This window comes from Mesoplodon mirus (assembly GCF_964341445.2).
Source record: "Mesoplodon mirus genome assembly, chromosome: 2".
NCBI classification, from domain to species: Eukaryota; Metazoa; Chordata; class Mammalia; order Artiodactyla; family Ziphiidae; genus Mesoplodon; species Mesoplodon mirus.
This window is the reverse complement of record NC_138977.1, coordinates 39,143,690-39,159,154: the sequence shown is the minus strand read 5'-3', so window position 1 is coordinate 39,159,154 and position 15,465 is coordinate 39,143,690. Positions and strand designations below refer to the sequence as shown.

General features: G+C 37.7%; 1 protein-coding gene across 4 annotated transcripts in view; it reads right to left on the bottom strand.

Annotated features, from left to right (window-relative positions):
* The window catches only part of HELQ (helicase, POLQ like), a 53,780-nt gene that overhangs the window by 23,523 nt on the left and 14,792 nt on the right, over nt 1-15,465 (bottom strand). For all 4 annotated transcript variants that reach the window (XR_014295399.1, XM_082636889.1, XM_082636888.1 and 1 more), the window contains exons 9-11: nt 14,490-14,729; nt 11,387-11,528; nt 10,912-11,016 (exon numbers count right to left, since the gene is read on the bottom strand). Coding sequence is in view for 3 of the 4 variants with exons in the window: in XM_082636889.1 (XP_082493015.1) it covers nt 10,912-11,016; nt 11,387-11,528; nt 14,490-14,729 (487 nt within the window). In the remaining variant the exon portion in view is untranslated. The remainder of the gene's footprint in view (nt 1-10,911; nt 11,017-11,386; nt 11,529-14,489; nt 14,730-15,465) is intronic.

The following is a 15,465-nucleotide window of genomic DNA, read 5'->3' as shown; positions in this document are numbered from 1 at the left end:
GCAGAAGACCTCAGACCTCCCAAAAGGCAAGAAACTCCCCACGTACCTGGGTAGGGCAAAAGAAAAAAAGAATAAACAGAGACAAAAGGATAGGGATGGGTCCTGCACCAGTGGGAGGGAGCCGTGAAGGAGGAAAGGTTTCCACACACTAGGAAGCCCCTTCGCCGGTGGAGACTGCAGGTGGCGGAGGGGGAAAGCTTCGGAGTTGTGGAGGAGAGCACAGCAACGGGTGCGGAGGTCAAAGCAGATAGATTCCCGCACAGATCATTGGTGCCGACCGGCACTCACCAGCCCGAGAGGCTTGTCTGCTCGCCCGCCGGGATGGACGGGGCTGGGAAATGAGGCTCGGGCTTCGGTCGGATCGCAGGGGGAGGACTGGGGTTGGCGGCGTGAACACAGCCTGCAGGGGGTTAGTGCACCACAGCTGGCCGGGAGGGAGTCCGGGGAAAAGTCTGCACCTGCGGAAAAGGCAAGAGACTTTTTCTTCCCTCTTTGATTCCTGGTGTGCGAGGAGAGGGGATTAAGAGCGCTGCTTAAAGGAGCTCAGAGACGGGCGCGGACCCCCAAGACGGGCGTGGGACGCTGGGGCTGCTGCTGCTGCCAAGAGGCCTGTGTGTGAGCGCAGGTCACTGTCCACGCCCCCCTTCTGGGGAGGCTGTGCAGCCCACCACTGCCAGGTCCCGGGATCCAGGGACGGCTTCCCTGGGAGAGCGCATGGTGCACCTTATGCTGGTGCAACATCATGCCGGCCTCTGCCGCCGCAGGCTCGCCCTGCACTCCGTATCCCTCCCTCCCCCCGGCCTGAGTGAGCCAGAGTCCCTGAAGCGGCTGCTCCTTTAGCCCCGTCCTGTCTGAGCGAAGAAGAGACGCCCTCCGGTGACGTACATGCAGAGGCGGGGCCAAATCCAAAGCTGAGACCCGGGAGCTGTGAGCACAAAGAAGAGAAAGGGAAATCTCTCCCAGCAGCCTCAGAAGCAGCGGATTAAAGCTCCACAATCAACTTGATGTACCCTGCATCTGTGGAATACATGAATAGACAACGAATCATCCCAAATTGAGGAGGTGGATTTTGAGAGCAAGATTTATGATTTTTTCCCCTTTTCTTCTTTTTGTGAGTGTGTATGTGTATGCTTCTGTGCGAGATTTTGTCGGTACAGCTTTGCTTCCACCATTTGTCCTAGGGCTCTATCCATCCGTTATTTTTTTTAAAATTTTTTTTCCTTAATAATTATTTTTTATTTTAATAACTTTATTTTATCTTACTTGATTTTATTTTACTTTATATTCTTTCTTTCTTTCCTTCCTTCGCTCCTTTAGACAACGAATAATCCCAAATTGAGGAGGTGAAGAACTTTGAGAGCAAGATTTATGATTTTTTCCCCTTTTCCTCTTTTTGTGAGTGTGTATGTGTATGCTTCTATGTGAGATTTTGTCTGTATAGCGTTGCTTCCACCATTTGTCCCAAGGTTCTATCCATCCGTTTTTTTTAATAATTACTTTTTATTTTAATAACTTTATTATATTTTATCATACTTTATTTTATTTTACTTTATCTTCTTTCTTTTTTCCTGCCTTCCCTCCTTCCTCCCTCTCTCCCTCCCTCGCTCCCTTCTTTCTTCCTTCCTTCCTTTCTTTCTTTCCCCCTCCCCATACCCCTCCCCATACCCCTTCCGCTTCTCCTTCCCTTTCTACTTTTTCTCCTTTTTATTCTGAGCCATGTGGATGAAAGGCTCTTGGTGCTGCAGCCAGGAGTCAGTGCTGTGCCTCTGAGGTGGGAGAGCCAACTTCAGGACACGGGTCCACAAGAGACCTCTCAGCTCCACATAATATCAAATGGCGAAAATCTCCCAGAGATCTCCATCTCAACACCAGCACCCAGCTTCACTCAACGACCAGCAAGCTACAGTGCTGGACACCCTATGCCAAACAACTAGCAAGACAGGAACACAATGCCACCCATTAGCAGAGAGGCTGCCTAAAATCATAGTAAGTCCACAGACACCCCCAAAACACACCACCAGACGTGGACCTGCTCAGCAGAAAGACAAGATCCAGCCTCATCCACCAGAACACAGGCACTAGTCCCCTCCACCAGGAAGCTTACACAATCCACTGAACCAACGTTAGCCACTGGGGACAGACACCAAAAACAACGGGAACGATGAACCTGCAGCCTGCAAAAAGGAGACCCAAAACGCAGTAAGATAAGCAAAATGAGAAGACATAAAAACACACAGCAGGTGAGGGAGCAAGATAAAAACCCACCAGACCTAACAAATGAAGAGGAAATAGGCAGTCTAACTGAAAAAGAATTCAGAATAATGATAGTAAAGATGATCCAAAATCTTGGAAATAGAATAGAGAAAATGTAAGAAACACTTAACAAGGACCTAGAAGAACTAAAGATGAAACAAGCAACGATGAACAACACAATAAATGAAATTAAAAATACTCTAGATGGGATCAATTGCAGAATAACTGAGGCAGAAGAACGGATAAGTGACGTGGTAGATAAAACAGTGGAAATAACTACTGCAGAGCAGAAGAAAGAAAAAAGAATGAAAAGAGCTGAGGAGAGTCTCAAAGACCACTGGGACAACATTAAACGCACCAACATTCGAATTATAGGGGTTCCAGAAGAAGAAGAGAAAAAGAAAGGGACTGAGAAAATATTTGAAGAGATTACAGTTGAAAACTTCTCCAATATGGGAAAGGAAATAGTTAATCAAGTCCAGGAGGCACAGAGAGTCCCATACAGAATAAATCCAAGGAGAAATACGCCAAGACACATATTAATCAAACTGTCAAAAATTAAATACAAAGAAAACATATTAAAAGCAGCAAGGGAAAAACAACAAATAACACACAAGGGAATCCCCATCAGGTTAACAGCTGATCTTTCAGCAGAAACTCTGCAAGCCAGAAGGGACTGGCAGGACATATTTAAAGTGATGAAGGAGAAAAACCTGCAACCAAGATTACTCTACCCAGCAAGGATCTCATTCAGATTTGATGGAGAAATTAAAACGTTTACAGACAAGCAAAAGCTGAGAGAGTTCAGCACCACCAAACCAGCTTTACAACAAATGCTAAAGGAACTTCTCTAGGCAAGAAACACAGCAGAAGGAAAAGACCTACAATAACGAACCCAAAACAATTAAGAAATTGGGAATAGGAGCATACATATCGATAATTACCTTAAATGTAAATGGACTAAATGCTCCCATCAAAAGACACAGATTGGCTGAATGGATACAAAAACAAGACCCATATATATGCTGTCTACAAGAGACCCACTTCAGACCTAGAGACACATACAGACTGAAAGTAAGGGGATGGAAAAAGATATTCCATGCAAATGGAAACCAAAAGAAAGCTGGAGTAGCAATTCTCATATCAGACAAAATAGACTTTAAAATAAAGACTATTAGAGGAGACAAAGAAGGGCACTATATAATGATCAAGGGATCGATCCAAGAAGAAGATATAACAATTGTAAATATTTATGTACCCAACATAGGAGCACCTCAATACATAAGGCAAATACTAACAGCCATAAAAGGGGAAATTGACAGTAACACATTCATAGTAGGGGACTTTAACACCCCACTTTCACCAATGGACAGATCATCCAAAATGAAAATAAATAAGGAAACACAAGCTTTAAATGATACATTAAACAAGATGGACTTAATTGATATTTATAGGACATTCCATACAAAAACAACAGAATACACATTTTTCTCAAGTGCTCATGGAATATTCTCCAGAATAGATCATATCTTGGGTCACAAATCAAGCCCTGCTAAATTTAAGAAAATTGAAATTGTACCAAGTATCTTTTCCGACCACAATGCTATGAGACCAGACGTCAATTACAGGAAAAGATCTGTAAAAAATACAAACACATGGAGGCTACACAATACACTACTTAATAATGAAGTGATCACTGAAGAAATCAAAGAGGAAATAAAAGAATACCTAGAAACAAATGACAATGGAGACACGATGACCCAAAACCTATGGAATGCAGCAAAAGCAGTTCTAAGGGGGAAGTTTATAGCAATACAATCCCCCCTTAAGAAACAGGAAACATCTCTAATAAACAACCTGACCTTGCACCTAAAGCAGTTAGAGAAAGAAGAACAAAAATACCTGAAAGTTAGCAGAAGGAAAGAAATCATAAAAATCAGGTCAAAAATAAATGAAAAAGAAAGGAAGGAAACGATAGCAAAGATGAATGAAACTAAAAGCTGGTTCTTTGAGAAGGTACACAAAATTGATAAACCATTAGCCAGACTCATCAAAAAAAAAAAAAGGGAGAAGACTCAAATCAATAGAATTAGAAATGAAAAAGGAGAAGTAACAACTGACACTGCAGAAATACAAAAGATCATGAGAGATTACTACAAGCAACTCTATGCCAATAAAATGGACAACCTGGAAGAAATGGACAAATTCTTAGAAATGCACAACCTGCCAAGACTGAATCAGGAAGAAATAGAAAATATGAACAGACCAATCACAAGCACTGAAATTGAAACTGTGATTAAAAATCTTCCAACAAACAAAAGCCCAGGACCAGATGGCTTCACAGGCGAATTCTATCACATTTAGAGAAGAGATAACACCTATCCTTCTCAAACTCTTCCAAAATATAGGAGAGGGAGGAACACTCCCAAACTCATTCTATGAGGCCACCATCACCTTGATACAAAAACCAGACGAGGATGTCAGAAAGAAAGAAAACTACAGGCCAATAACACTGATGATCATAGATGCAAAAATCCTCAACAAAATACTAGCAAACAGAATCCAACAGAACATTAAGACATACACCATGATCAAGTGGGGTTTATTCCAGGAATGCAAGGATTCTTCAATATATGCAAATAAATCAACGTGATACACCATATTTACAAATTGAAGAAGAAAAACCATATGATCATCTCAATAGATGTAGAGAAAGCTTTCGACAAAATTCAACACCCATTTATGATAAAAACCCTGCAGAAAGTAGGCATAGAGGGAACTTTCCTCAACATAATAAAGGCCATATATGACACACCCACAGCCAACATTGTCCTCAATGGTGAAAAACTGAAACCATTTCCACTAAGATCAGGAACAAGACAAGGCTGCCCACTCTCACCACTCTTATCCAACTTAGTTTTGGAAGTTTTAGCCACAGCAATCAGAGAAGAAAAGGAAATAAAAGGAATCCAAATTGGAAAAGAAGAAGTAAAGCTCTCACTGTTTGCAGATGACTTGATACTATACATAGAGAATCCTAAAGATGCTACCAGAAAATTACAAGAGCTAATCAATGAATTTGGTAAAGTAGCAGGATACAAAATTAATGCACAGAAATCTCTGGCTATCCTATATACTAATGATGAAAAATCTGAAAGTGAAATCAAGAAAACACTCCCATTTACCATTGCAACAAAAAGAATAAAATATCTAGGAATAAACCTACCTAAGGAGCCAAAAGACCTGTATGCAGAAAATTATAAGACACTGATGAAAGAAATTAAAGATGATACAAATAGATGGAGAGATATACCATGTTCCTGGATTGGAAGAATCAACATTGTGAAAAAGACTCTACAACCCAAAGCAATCTACAGATTCAATGCAATCCCTATCAGACTGCCACTGGCATTTTTCACAGAACTAGAACAAAGAATTTCACAATTTGTATGGAGACACAAAAGACCCCGAATAGCCAAAGCAATATTGAGAACGAAAAACGGAGCTGGAGGAATCAGGCTCCCTGACTTCAGACTATACTACAAAGCTACAGTAATCAAGACAGTGTGGTACTGGCACAAAAACAGAAAGATAGATCAATGGAACAGGATAGAAAGCCCATAGATAAGTCCACGCACATATGGTCACCTTATCTTTGATAAAGGAGGCAGGAATGTACAGTGGAGAAAGGACAGTCTCTTCAATATCTGGTGCTGGGAAAACTGGACAGGGACATGTAAAAGTATGAGATTAGATCACTCCCTAACACCATACACAAAAATAAGCTCAAAATGGATTAAAGACCTAAATGTAAGGCCAGAAACTATCAAACTCTTAGAGGAAAACATAGGCAGAACACTCTATGACATAAATCACAGCAAGATCCTTCTTGACCCACCTCCTAGAGAAATGGAAATAAAAACAAAAATAAACAAACGGGACCTAATGAAACTTCAAAGCTTTTGCACAGCAAAGGAAACCATAAACACGACTAAAATACAACCCTCAGAATGGGAGAAAATATTTTCAAATGAAGCAACTGACAAAGGATTAATCTCCAAAATTTATAAGCAGCCCATGCAGCTCAATAACAAAAAAACAAACAACCCAATCCAAAAATGGGCAGAAGACCTAAATAGACATTTCTCCAAAGAAGATATACAGACTGCCAACAAACACATGAAAGAATGCTCAACATCTTTACTTATTAGAGAAATGCAAATCAAAACTACAATGAGATATCATCTCACACCAGTCAGAATGGCCATCATCAAAAAATCTAGAAACAATAAATGCTGGAGAGGGTGTGGAGAAAAGGGAACACTCTTGCACTGCTGGTGGGAATGTGAATTGTTACAGCCACTATGGAGAACGGTATGGAGATTTCTTAAAAAACTACAAATAGGGGCTTTCCTGGTGGCGCAGTGGTTGAGAGTCCGCCTGCCAATGCAGGGGACACAGGTTCATGCCCCAGTCCGGGAAGATCCCACATGCCGCGGAGCAGCTGGGTCCATGAGCCATGGGCACTGAACCTGCAGGTCCGGAGCCTGTGCTCCGCAACGGGAGGGGCCACAACAGTGAGAGGCCGGTGTACAGCAACAAAAAAAAAAAAAAAAAAAAAAACTACATAGAACTACCATATGACCCAGCAATCCCACTACTGGGCATGTACCCTGAGAAAACCATAATTCAGAAAGAGTCATGTACCAAAATGTTCATTGCAGCTCTTTACAATAGTCCAGAGATGGAAACAACCTAAGTGTCCATCACCGGATCAATGGATAAAGAAGATGTGGCACATATATACAATGGAATATTACTCAGCCATAAAAAGAAACGAAATTGAGCTATTTGTAATGAGGTGGATAGACCTAGAGTCTGTCATACAAAGTGAAGTAAGTCAGAAAGAGAGAGACAAATACCATATGCTAACACATATATATGGAATTTAAGGAAAAAAATTTCATGAAGAACCTAGGGGTAAAACAGGAATTAAGACACAGACCTACTTGAGAATGGACTTGAGGATATGGGGAGGGGGAAGGGTAAGCTGTGAAAAAGCAAGAGAGAGACATGGACATATATACACTACCAAACGTAAGGTAGATAGCTAGTGGGAAGCAGCTGCATAGCACAGGGAGTTCAGATCGGTGCTTTGTGACTGCCTGGAGGGGTGGGATAGGGAGGGTGGGACGGAGGGAGACGCAAGAGGGAAGGGATATGGGAACATATGTATACGTATAACTGATTCACTTTGTTATAAAGCAGAAACTAATACACCATTGTGAAGCAATTATACTCCAATAAAGTTGTAAAAAAATAAAATAAAATAAAATAAACAACCTTTATCAGATTGAAGAAATTCTTTTCTACTCCTAGTATGTTGAGTTTTTATCATGAATGAGTGTTGAGTTCTGTCAAATGGATAATTATGAATACAGTGATGAACTTTGAATGTTAAACCAACTTTGCATTATTGGAATAAATTCTGGTTGATCATGGTATATTGTTCTAAATGTATTGTATGTTTTGTTGTATGTATTGTATGTATTGATGTATTGTTGTATTACTAGTACTTTGATATGGGTTTTTATATGTATGTTTCCCAGAGACATTGGCTTGTAGTTTTCTCTTCTTGTAATATCTCTGTCTGGTCTCATAATGCTGGTCTCATAAGATAAGATGAGCAGTGTTCCATCTTCCTCTACTTTCTGAAAGAATGTGTGTATGACTGATATTATTTCTCCTTTAAATGTTTGTTAGAACTCACCAGTGAAGTCAGTTGGGCCTAGAGTTTTCTTTGTGGGAAAGTTCTAAATTATAAATTCAATTTCTTTAATAAATATAGGACTATTCAGATTTTTTATTTCTTCAGTCAATTTCGGGAGTTGTGTCTTTCAGGAATTTTCCCCACTGGACTTCCCTGGTGGCGCAGTGGTTAAGAATCTGCCTGCCAATGCAGGGCACATGGGTTCAAGCCCTGGTTCTGGGAAGATCCCACATGCCGAAGAGCAACTGAGCCCGTGCGCCACAACTACTGAGCCTGTGCTCTAGAGCCCACGAGCCACAACTACTGAACCCACATGCCACAAATACTGAAGCATGCGTGCCTAAAGCCCGTGCTCCACAAGAGAAGCCACAGCAATGAGAAGCCTGCACACCTCAATGAAGAGTAGCCCCTGCTCGCTGCAACTAGAGAAAGCCCACGCACAGCAACAAAGACCCAACACAGCCAAAAATAAATAAATAAAATAAGTAAATTAAAAAAAAAAAGAATTTTCCCCATTTCTTCCAAGTTGTTAAATTCATTTTTCAGTATTCAAGGATACAGCTATTCAAGAGTAATTCCTTACTACCTTTACTATCTCTGGGATATCCTGTGATGACCTTCCTTTCATTCCTGATATTGGTAATTTATGCGTACTCTCTTTCCCTTCTGATCAATTCAATCAATAATCTTACTGGTCTTTTCAAAGAACTAGCTTATGGTTTCATTAGTTTTTTCTCTTGTTTGTCTATTTTTTGTCATTGATTTCTGCTTTTATCTGTTATCATTTCCTTCCTTCTACTTACTTTGGGACTTTTTGTTTTGTTTTGTTTTAGCTTCGTAAGGTGAAAGTCATATCACTGACTTTGGATCTTCCTTGAATTTTAATAAGCATTTAAAGCTATAAATGTCCCCTTAAGCACTTCTTTAACTGCCTGCCACTAATTTTGATATATCTGTTTTCATCTTCATTCAGGATATTTTCTAATTTCCCTTGTGATTTCTACTTTGACCATAAAAGGATGCTGTTTAATTTCCAAATATTTGGGTATTTTCCTGATACTTTTCTATTATTTATTTTTTAAAAAATATCTATTTGGCTGAATCGGGTCTCAGTTGCAGCACGAAGGCTTAGCTGCCCTGAGGCATGTGGGATCTTAGTTTCCCAACCAGGGATCGAACCAGCATCCCTTGCACTGGAAGGTGGATTCTTAACCACTGGACCACCAGAGAAATCCCTACCTTTCTATTATTGATGTATACTATAATTTTGTTGTCATTAGATATCATTCTTTATATGATTTCACTCCTTTAAATTTACTGATACTTATTTTATGGCCTAGAATATGGCCTAGTTTGGTGAGTTTTCAAGTGCACTTAGTGAATGTTCCACATACACAATGGCATACTGGAAAGAGTACAGGCCAGCAAGGCAGGAACCTGAATTATAATCTCATCTAAACGGAACACACTGAATGACCTTAAACTAATCACGAATTCTCTGTTACCTTATTCAATATATAAATGTAATAAGACTCAGTGATCTTCATGATCTCTTTCCCTTCTTTATTAATTCCTTGGCAACCCTCCAATTGCAGGTCTTTATTACATTATACATGGATTACTCCAGTTGCTTCCAAACTAGCCTTGCAATACTTCTGCATACTATTATTCCCATTTTACAGATAAGGCAACTGAGTGAGGTTTAAGAGAGAGTTAGTAATTTACACAGGATAACAAGAGACAGAGCTGTGACCCAGACACAGATATGTGCGATATCAGAGCCCTTGCTCAAAACGACCACAGAACACTTTGACTGTTTCTCCACTGATGAGTGACTGTGTCACAACTCTTGAGTCTACTATTTAAGTACTCTCTCCTGTCTTCCCCAATCTACAGCACACACTCTGCCCCAACTTTTTCCACCCAAACTTCTACTCTTTGGTATCTTCAGCCCTACTCTACAGCTATAATATCTATTGACTGTTAACCCCACATCACCTTAAAGTTTCTCATCTTTTATTCTATTTTAAGTACCTGGAATGGCTCATTCCTTCCCTCTGCTTATCTAAAACCTCTATCTCCTTCAATGCCCAGCATTAATTCCTTTTCTTTCTTGTAGGCTTTCACTCTTGTAAATGGCCAGAGGATACTGCAACATTACACCATTCATCTGCAAGGTAATCAAAACCTGTCTCATGATATCTTTTGTTTGTCAATTAAATTTTGGATTTTCAGTTAAACCATTCAGGTTGATGAAGAGAGACTGCATGATAGGTTAAGAACATTGGTTTTATTGTTAGAGAAAGCTGAATTCAAACCCTGGCTTTGCCACTTTTGGGCTGAGTGATTTGGGCACAAAGTTAAAATTTACTTAAGGATAACCCTAAAAAAAAGGTTTAGCTCAAGAGATATCCTAAAAAACAGCGCCAATTTCTAATCTTAGGAAAAAAAGAGTGTTTTCCCATTATGACCCACCCAAGTTTTTTTTTTTTTTTTAATTTTCTGCCTGATAAAGGCTATACTGATCTGACAAATGTTTATGGTCACAGGACTACAATGAACCTTATTCTTAACAATGGCAGAGATGCTGGATTATCCCACATCAGGACCCATGCCTTTAGAGCTCCTTCTATCCCCCATAGTATCCACCAAAGTTTCTTACTTGTAATGGATGCCCAGTTATGATTTGTTGATTTTTCACATTCTTTATAATTCAAAGGATTAAAAATGCACATATAAATCCAGACTCAGATTTATCATGTCACAGACTGTTCTTTTCCACATTAGATTAGAAGTTAACATTTTTTTCATACTTTGTAGTTTTCAAAACTTTTTAACTTCCATTATCTCAGGTAATAGCAATAAGATATAAAAATATTAAAAAATACCTTCAAACCAATCAAAGAGAGAAACAAAGTTTGGATTCCCTTGGTGAATTCTTGAACAAGTTGACTATAACAGTTTTCCAATGGTCTGCTTATTAACTCCAATACCTATAAGAGTTAAAGCGTTATTATAAAAAATAAATTTATGTTTTGCATTACTATAAAAAATAAATGGTGTTCCATATAAATTTTATATTTTGCATAGATTGTGTGAAGGCTGGGGGAGATAAAAAAAAATAAGAATTTAGCGGGTGTTCTCATGAAAATGGAAGAAAGTAAATAAGGAAAATACTTTTCATTGTTTGCCTGAAATACAAAAGTATTTGAACTACTCTTTCTAATTCTTAACCATGGGAGAGAAGGGAACATTATTTAAAGGAATATTAATAATTAAGTTTTAAAAGACAGTCTCATAAAAGGGCTAGACCAAAGTCCAAGAAAAGACAACAAAATGACCAACCATCCACCAGATTATTACCTGTTGCTTGTCTTTTTCTTGCAATATAAGAATACTCTCCCCAGTAGAATCTATTCCAGCACGGCCAGCCCTGCCAATCATCTGTTTATATTGATTCCTCTTTAAAAATTCTTTAGCAACATAGGGGGCTCTTAAAATAACTCTATGGAATTGATAAAATTAATTAAAAGTGGTACTCCATCTATAGCAATAGCATCTATTTTTTAAAGTTTTCATTATATTTATGTGATATTAAATTTAGTAACGTATTAACTCAAAATAATAGGCAACTACTGTTTACCAAGAATCTATGATGTTCTAGGCTCTTTATGTACATTACTTGTAATCTTACACAACTCCTGGTGATAATATTCTTACTTATTTACAAAGGAGCTAACTAAAGCATATATATACATGTTAAGTCATTTAGCGAAACTCACAAAATTAGTAATTACCAGAACCATAACTTGAACTTAAGTCTGCTTAGTTGTAAAACATATGGTCAATCCACTAGAGCAATAATCTCAAAATAGTTTTGATTTGATACTCCATAAATGAAAAATCTGACCATGGACCACCAACATATGCATATTCATTTATGAGCTTATAATACTGTCAACATAAAAGTGTAGATTTCAACTGATTTTGACCTACAAACATGGTGATTTCAATCCTGTTCACATATACAGAAGTTTGTAGCCAGGTTTCCTATTCAAAGGTGAGAGAAAACCTGTCATTTACCTAAAACAATCAGCCTACTTCTTTATTTATAAATCTCAATGGACAGCCAAGATTACCAAATACATGAAGAAAACTAATGACATAAAAGAAAAACAATGAGAACATACAGAAAAAATGTCTGACAGAAGCAGATAATATGCAGAACAGAAAAGAACTTTAAAAAATTCTAATTAGTATCCACAGAAAATTCTAAAGGGTATTGTATTCACACTATGAGAGCAGACTGTTATAAAGTAAGGACAATAAAAGAGAGTTCTTAGAAATTAAAAAAATTAATTAATTTAAACAATTTAATAGAACTGAATAATGAATGAAACAGTTAATGGAATACAGTTAAAACTGATTTTGTTATATAGAAACTAAAGGTGAAGAAATCACATAGCTCATATAGATTGAAAAATGTGTAAGAACAATTAAGAGATGAAAGCTCAATTTAAGAGGCTTCAGCTGTCTAACTGAAGTTACAAAAGCAGAGAACAGAGATAACAGAAGAAAAGAAATAATAAAATAACTGAAAAAAAAATTACTCTAAGATGAAGAAAGGCATAAAACTTTAGATTGAAAGCATGTACCAAAGGGCTAAGCCCTATGAATAAGAAGTAGCTAAACTGGGAGAGTTAGGATTGCAGAATTAGATTTCTCAGTTTCTTGAGTTTCAAACCTTGGCTTTGAAACTCATTTGTTGGCCGTGAAGTTGGGTGAATTACTTCATTATTCAGTGCCTCAGTTTTCCCTTCTATAAAATGTGGATAATAAAATACGACCTTCCTCACAGAGCTGTTGTGAGGATCTATTAAGTCAACGCATGTAAAGCTGTTATGACATGAGTGAGGGCGTGTAATAACTGTAATTATTATTATACACTACGACGAAATGTTAAGGTTAAAGAGAAAAGTCTAAAAGCTTCTGGAAAGGGAAAAACAGCAAGCCTATGCAAAAACAAAAATGACCAACACTAGCTCCTAAAAGACGTGGAAGAATACTACAAGGGCCCCAAAGAAAAAAAACTGAACCTAGAATTCTGTTCCTAGCAAGGTGTTCAAGTGTGAGGCTAAAATAAAGACATCTTCAGCTACGCAAAGATTCAAAAATTTTTACTCCCAATTCAGCACTTATAAAATAATTACCCAAGGATGGCAAAATAAATGGATCATAGAAGGAAGATGTGAGACACAAGAGGCAGTGGTAGGCAAAAAAAAAAAAAAAAAAAAAGTATAATTTACAGGTAAGTTTAAATAACTATTGATTATAAGATGAAAGAAAATTTAAAATCTAGAACTAAAATTCCAGGTAACTGCAACAGTACATGAGGCAGTGTAGAAAAATACACAAATGCTAAGGCTCTTGTTATGTTCAGCAGAGGATATAGTTATTGATTAATTCTAAAATGATAGAAAAACACAGTTGCATTTTTAACAGTTTTACAACTGTTAAAAAATTTAAATAACCATTGAAATAAGAGAAATAGGATACATAACTTCCTTTTTTATTTCAACAATTGTCTGAAAAAACAGAAAACTTAACCAGTGACAGAGTTTGAAAATAAAAGAATAGAAAAAAATATACTTGGCAAAAAATGTACTCCCAGTATTGAAAATAAAATCACTAAATGAGGAAAACAAGGATGTATTCTATTCATAAAAGGTATAATTCAGCAATAAGATATTTGCAGTAAACCTTTATATACCTAGTTTTGAAACACAAAGCAAGAACTTTTAAAAATGTAAAAAGGAGAAGTTGACAACTCCATAATTACAGTGGGAGACTATGAAATTGACAAATCAAAGAATCACAAAGAAAAAGGAGGAGCTGATGACTAATAACTGTTATATATTGAGCTATGTGAAACTACATACCCAACAGAAAATTCTTATTTTTTTAAATCTCATGGATGATTTATAAAAACTGACCATTTATTTGAAAAAATGTCACAAATGACAAAAAGTAGAAATCAATTATACTGGTAATAACCAAAAAGATAATCAAGGATCTACTCTTTAAAAAAAGATACTAGACTCAAAACTCTTTATGGATGAGTTCTCTAAAGTTTCAAGGAAATCTCTATTAAATAAACTCTTTCAGATCATAAAAAATGGTCAAAAGCTTGCCAACTGTTTCTACACAACCAGGATAATAAACCATAACATCAAAACCAGATAGGGAGAGTAACAAAGAAAGAAGGAATTCTAACAGCAAGAAATCTACTAGTGTTATTTTTCATTAAAATATTAAAGAAAATAAACCAAACAATCAACTCAGCAAATGCTGAAAAAAAGTTTGATAAATTCTCACCCACTACTGAGAAAGAATAAAACAACAAAAACTGTTGGCAAGCTAGGAAATGGAAAGTTTTGAGACCAGCCAACAATGACTTATATCTTACCTTCGAGCTGGTAGGTTAACACCTGCTGCTAGGGTGGATGTGCAGGTAAAAAGGCAGAGAACTCCTGCGGAGTAGGCCTCCTCCAAGAGCTTCCTTTCATCGCATGTTAAACCACTATGGTGATAAGCAACTCCAAATGGGATGGTGTGCTTTAAAACAGGACACAGGTTGCCACTGCTGATATTCTTCAAGTTCTTAATCACCTCATGTTTTTCTTTCTCTTTGTGTTTCAGATATTCCCTGGGAAAAAGATGTTAGACATGAACACTTGATCTTATAGTGACAAAGTACCTAAAATTTTAATTTCAGTAGGTGCATGTAAACATTCTTTTTTTAAAAGAGCTTATTACTTTTATTGATATAAATACATAGAATGTTCTTAGAATTTTGATTTGACTTCATTAACTATTAGGCAGTTTCTCTGAACCTTTTTGTGGATCACAGAGCCCTGTGAAAATCTGCTTAAAACTAAGGAAAGGGGCTTCCATGGTGGCGCAGTGGTTGAGAGTCCGCCTGCTGATGCAGGGGACACGGGTTCGTGCCCTGGCCCAGGAAGATCCCACATGCCATGGAGCGGCTGGGCATGTGAGCCATGGCCGCTGAGCCTGCGCGTCTGGAGCCTGTGCTCCACAACGGGAGAGGCCACAGCAGTGAGAGGCCCACATACCGCAAAAAAAAAAAAAAAACAACAACAAAAAACCCCCCACAAAACTAAGGAAAAAAACATTCACATGAACACAACACTTTGCATATAATTTCAAGGATTCATGGACTTCCTGAAGTTCAATCCTGTACCTCCTATGAATACATGAACTCCAGGTTTAGACCCCTGTTCTAGATGTTACAATTATTTTTTCACAAGAACATACATCTTTAGTGAAGATGATTTGTTTTAAGTCATAAATTTTCTTCTCTGAAGATGAAAACATATATTATTAAATCATATGAATTATATGTAAAACACTGTCTAAACTCT